This window comes from Austrofundulus limnaeus, unplaced genomic scaffold (genome assembly GCF_001266775.1).
Source record: "Austrofundulus limnaeus strain Quisiro unplaced genomic scaffold, Austrofundulus_limnaeus-1.0 Scaffold376, whole genome shotgun sequence".
In the NCBI taxonomy this organism is placed as follows: domain Eukaryota; kingdom Metazoa; phylum Chordata; class Actinopteri; order Cyprinodontiformes; family Rivulidae; genus Austrofundulus; species Austrofundulus limnaeus.
This window is the reverse complement of record NW_013952778.1, coordinates 22,445-28,337: the sequence shown is the minus strand read 5'-3', so window position 1 is coordinate 28,337 and position 5,893 is coordinate 22,445. Positions and strand designations below refer to the sequence as shown.

At 44.0% G+C, this 5,893-nt stretch overlaps 1 protein-coding gene and 1 long non-coding RNA gene across 2 annotated transcripts in view; one reads left to right on the top strand and one right to left on the bottom strand.

Moving 5' to 3' along the window:
• The window catches only part of LOC106528382 (AT-rich interactive domain-containing protein 1A), a gene marked incomplete at its 5' end in the record, with an annotated part of 17,363 nt that overhangs the window by 9,953 nt on the left and 1,517 nt on the right, over positions 1–5,893 (bottom strand). Inside the window, 6 exon segments of the mRNA XM_014023533.1 lie at positions 1,058–1,262; positions 2,347–2,556; positions 2,637–2,734; positions 2,819–2,964; positions 3,467–3,779; positions 4,136–4,402. Of these exon segments, the coding sequence (XP_013878987.1) occupies positions 1,058–1,262; positions 2,347–2,556; positions 2,637–2,734; positions 2,819–2,964; positions 3,467–3,779; positions 4,136–4,402 (1,239 nt within the window).
• On the top strand, positions 1,286–2,314 carry LOC106528384 (uncharacterized). Its single transcript, XR_001311498.1, has 3 exons — positions 1,286–1,925; positions 2,073–2,105; positions 2,251–2,314. It is a non-coding gene; the product is annotated as an uncharacterized LOC106528384 (long non-coding RNA).

Sequence of the window (5,893 nt, the reverse complement as noted above, 5' to 3'; positions counted from 1 at the left end):
CATATTATGAATTTATGCTCATAATATTATGACTTTAATCTCGTAATGTTATGACTTTATTCTCATAATATTATGACTTTTATATGACTTTAATCTCGTAATGTTATGACTTTATTCTCATAATATTATGACTTTTATATGACTTTAATGTTGTAATGTTATGACTATTCTCGTAACTTGTAGTTGCATTTTATTTAACATCTTATTGCAGCATAAATTTCATCAGCTAAGTGCTAAACTTACTTTTAAAAGTAAATCCTTCAGTCCATGATGAATATCCAAACTGTGCCGACTCATTAAAAAAATAAAAAATCCATTGTCTTCATTTCTCTGTTCAGTTTGCTGCATTGAATCGGGGATATCCTCAGCCAGTGAGGATACACAGATGCATCCTCGGATTTCCAGAGTTTGTCGACCGCATGATGAGGACTCTTTGAATTGGGACAGTCCTCCACGCGGGACAGTGACGTATGCAGCTGACAAATGCGCACTCATGAGGACCAAGCCCCTGAACTGGGACAGACCTGGTGTTGCTGCTCCAGGCAGCCACAAAACATGCCCCTCCAAAATATCAAGCCTCCAACAGCAGAGTGATCCTTGGCCCACAGCTCTGCTCGGACCCAGCATGTCACTGGGCTGCAGCTGCTGGAGACCAGTTAGTGAGCAGCATTTACAACACATTCACACACGTGTTGTCTGCATTTCAACCCATGTTCCATAAAACACTAAAATTAAACAAAACTCTTTTTCATTATTTTATGTCACCAGTTCTCAGAGACTCGCCTCACTGACTTTAACTGTAACTGACTCATAGTCTGACTCTTTCAGGGTTCAAAGAAATGTGGATTTTATGAGAATAAACTCAAGTGTTGGTACTTCTGAATTACAATGACACCATCAAGGTCCACAAGCCCTCCAACACAATGACACTCAGTTTGTAATGAAATACTCCAGTTTGCACAATCATGATGTGGTGGATTGTTAATGATGAWCAGAATTCACTCAGCTCTACAGGAAAAGTGTAATCTATAACAACTAACATGCAGCCAGCTCTCACCTGGACTGGGAGGCTGGACCTTTGTCTGGTTCTTCTTTGTGTCAGTGTTGAAGAAGTCAGGGGGCGGGTCTTCACCGCGCTCCATCTTGCACTCAAAGGCGTACAAACACTGGATGTACTGYTTCTTCAGAGAGCTGGCAGCACTGCTGGACGTGCCCACATTCAGGTTGGTGGCCAGTTCCCTCCACTTCTTATTTTTGTTCACCTGAAACAAACAGCTTGTTAGGATCACACACATCCAGGTGTTTACACTGAACAGGATCACACACACCCAGGTGTTTACACTGAACAGGATCACACACACCCAGGTGTTTACACTGAACAGGATCACACACACCCAGGTGTTTACACTGAACAGGATCAAGAGACACAGGTGTTTACACTGAACAGGTGGACGTTTAGGATCACACACCCAGGTGTTTACACTGAACAGGTGCACTTTCAGGATCACAGAGACCCAGGTGTTTACACTGAACAGGATCACAGAGACCCAGGTGTTTACACTGAACAGGATCACACACACCCAGGTGTTTACACTGAACAGGATCACAGAGACCCAGGTGTTTACACTGAACAGGATCACAGAGACCCAGGTGTTTACACTGAACAGGATCACACACACCCAGGTGTTTACACTGAACAGGTGGACGTTTAGGATCAAACACACCCAGGTGTTTACACTGAACAGCTAGACTTTTAGGATCACAGAGACCCAGGTGTTTACACTGAACAGCTGGACCTTTAGGATCAAACACACCCAGGTGTTTACACTGAACAGCTGGATGTTTAGGATCACACACACCCAGGTGTTTACACTGAACAGCTGGACCTTTAGGATCACAGAGACCCAGGTGTTTACACTGAACAGGTGTACTTAAAGGATCACACACACCCAGGTGTTTACACTGAACAGCTGGATGTTTAGGATCACACACACCCAGGTGTTTACACTGAACAGCTGGACCTTTAGGATCACACACACCCAGGTGTTTACACTGAACAGCTGGATGTTTAGGATCACACACACCCAGGTGTTTACACTGAACAGGTGCACTTTAAGGAACACACACACCCAGGTGTTTACACTGAACAGGTGGACTTTAAGGAACACACACACCCAGGTGTTTACACTGGACAGGTGGACTTTTAGGATCACACACCCAGGTGTTTACACTGAACAGGTGGACTTTTAGGATCACACACACCCAGGTGTTTACACTGAACAGGTGCACTTTAAGGATCACACACACCCAGGTGTTTACACTGAACAGGTGGACTGGCTGGTGTACCTGGGTGAGGCCACCGATCTCTTTGACAGACACGTAGAGTCTGAAAAGATCCAGAGGCTTGCGGCCCACAGCAGGAAGGTTGTTCATGCCCATGGCCTTCTCTTCAGCAAAGGCCAGGTAKCGGTCCACCCACATCTTCCTCTCAGGCTCTGGACCAAGCTCATACAGCCGGGTGATCTTCTCATTGGTGATGGTGGAGGAGCTGGACTTCTGTGGGACAGAACACAAATATAATATGGAACAAGAAGTCCTGAGGAGAAACTACACAACATTCATCTTGACATTGTCACCTTTTTAGATTCAGGTTTAGGGGTCCCATCAACTTTATTGTTGATCTTCTGGGCCTGATTCATTTTGTCCATGCCAAACTCAGAACCAGGACCAATTCCTGAGTGTTTCAAACAAAACAGAAAACATTTCAGTTCAACGAGCAGCATCAGGTAATGACAAAGTTAGGCTGAGCTGCACTGACCGGGGGTACTGTTGGCCATGTTGGCACCCATAGGAAACGGTCCTGGACCCCCCTGGTTCATCACACTGTGCATGCTGTTCATGCCTGGGCCGTACGGAGAACCTGCTCCCATCATGCCCTGGGACATGTTAGGGTAGCCTGGTGGTCTGAAAAACAACAAGACGGTTTAGAAAAAAAAAAGTAAAACTTTTAAAAGTAAAACAATGAGAGTCTATTATTGTCATCCTGCTGTAAACTGTTTATGTGATAACATTAGAGGTTAGAGCAGTCCTTCTCCAGTCAGAGTTGGGGGTTCAATTCCTTCACTATTCATGTTGAAGTGTCCCTGAGCTGAACCCCCGTCTGTGATGTGTCCCATCAGTGTATGAATGTGATCTAAACCACTGATTAGTCTCTATAGATGATGGATTTAGATGTAGAAACTGTGAGTGGGTAAACCAGGGACAGACTGTAAAGAGCTTTAATATCCTGGTGGCTAAAAACTGTCCTTTTACAAAGTCACCTTATTTTATAAACAAAAAAACATCATCTAGTCATACCTGTCTGCCTGTCAGATGGCAGTCCTCATRTTCAAAATTACTGTAACTTTTCTCATTAGTCCATTTTCACAGCATTAAACTAGTCTGAGGTGCAGTTAGAACCACCTACCTGTTGTGTATGGAGTTTGAGGGTCCGTGGTGCATGGGGGGGCCACTGTCCTTCCTGTTCATGCCTGGAGGAGGGCACATGCCAGATCCCACCTGAGGAGGCATGCTGCCCATGTTGGAGGCCATGTTGGAGGCCATGTTGGGACCATAGGGCCGAGCCCCCATCTGCCCAGGACCTATCCTCCCTGGAGCCATGTTTCCATACGGAGCCCCGCTGCCCTGACCAGGCATGGGGTTCATGGAGCCCCCCATCCCAGGACCACTGGGGTAGTTAGCGTTGGGCATCCCTGTGTAACCGGGCTGCCTGGGGTAACCTGGATGTGTTAGAGATGAACGTTAAGTTACAAGGAAGGCACCTTGTGGTGCTCCTTCATACACAACAATGTTCCACTGAGCGGCTCTAAATCTACCTCTGACTCCAGCCTGAAGCAGGCTGTATCTGCCCCTGTATCTGCCCCCCCTGTCCACTGCTATGACTCATGACAAGTTCTTCAAACCCACAGAACCCACCCAACACTTCACAGTCAATCATTTCATGAATCATTAAAGTCCGAGGAGATGTTTTATCCAAGAACCATGATGGCTGCAGGATGAAAGTGTAAATTATTCTACAAGTTTCAGCAGTGGTAGCATCACTGCCCCCCCTGACTCCTGTACAGCACAGCCTCACCTTGTGGGCCATACTGGCCCCCCTGACTCCTGTACAGCACAGCCTCACCTTGTGGGCCATACTGGCCCCCCTGACTCCTGTACAGCACAGCCTCACCTTGTGGGCCATACTGGCCCCCCTGAGGGCCGTAGTTTCCCATGGTGTTGTTCTGGGGATATGGTCCCATCCCACCATGCATCTGAGCCCCTGAAGACTGGCGTGGAGATAAGGCGGAGCCAGGCTGTCCAGGGGACCCGTATGGAGGCATTTGAGGGTTTCTCATGTAAACTGTGGGACAATGAGAGGACGAGATGAATAAAAACACAAACACAGGTTCAAACAGTGGCAGTGTTAACAACAAACTGTTGTTTTTTAAAATTAGACATTATGTCTCATTACCACTAATCATTCTAATTAAAGGGCCTGTGACATGCATATTCATCAAATACAAAAAGTCTAATAAAATATATTTTTATTTAAGAAACTTGCCATAATGCACATGATTTTACAGGTTATGTCACATAGCTGGCATATTTTCTTTAGAATTTGGCTGAGGTAAAGTGAAACAGGAAGTGACATCAGAAAACTCTCTTGTTTTTTGTTTATTGAAACAATATTTGAACGAAGAGTCTTTCTCATCTCTCTATGATAGTGATTAAAATAATCTACAGAAACATCAGATTCTTCTCTACAGTTGTAGCACGCTCTGTTTACATTCAGACATTCCCCTCTGACATCACTTCCTGTTACTGAACACACACGTCTCAACAACTGTTCATCTCTGAGGCATGAAACCTTTTTTACAATATGTTAAAGTTATCTTTTCAAAAATACATTCATGTTTATTACAAAAAGTTAAAGTCATAGGCACTTTACGATGAACAAAATTTAATTTTTTAGGAATCATCTTGCTGATGTAAAACTGGTATCTTTGACAGTTTTATATATTCAACCAAGTAATGTCCCTCGTCTCAAATAATGAAAAACTGACAATTAGCACATTCCAGTGTGGTGCAAACTATTCATCTCTTCTGGTAATACTTGTATTTTGTAGCTTTACAACATGGAACAGTGCTCTCCACTCATGTTCTTTATAGAACAGTAATGATGAGCTTGTCACATGAATGACTACACAACAACCACACACATATAAACACACGCAGACTTGTGTACTAGCTTGTAGACGTATATATTGCAGTAAATACATTAGCTTAAAAAAATTCTGAAAAATAGCATCTAATTCCAGCTGGAGGTCCATAATGCATTGTGCATGTTTGCAAAACTGACTCAAGATACGTCCATGTCTCTCACATGGATCAGGATATTTTTCATCACTTTCCCAGGAGAAGTATGATCGCTGGAGTCAGTCAAAATCAGTGGGCAGCACTATTTAAATAGATTTGTGGGTTTGTCTGCAGAAATACTTCAGAAGATGAACAAAAACTGTTTGAAATCATTCCAATATTATCAAAGTCAGGAGGTGTGTGTATTTCTACTGAATAAGAAACAATTAGGGATGCACCGATACCGATACCAGTATCAGGTATCGGTTCGATACCATGTGCGTTAACTCGTACTCGTACTTATAAAAGTGCTCTGATATTACAGGACCGATACCAGCTTCATTTCGCTCAGTTTGTGCATAGACGCTCTAAACCAGCAGGTGGCGGAATCGTGCAACAGACTTAATGCCAGCCGCATAAAAAAACAGAAGAAGAAGACGACGACCACGTTATCTGAGCTGAACAAACTTTAACAAGCAGGTTGTAGAGGAGGCGT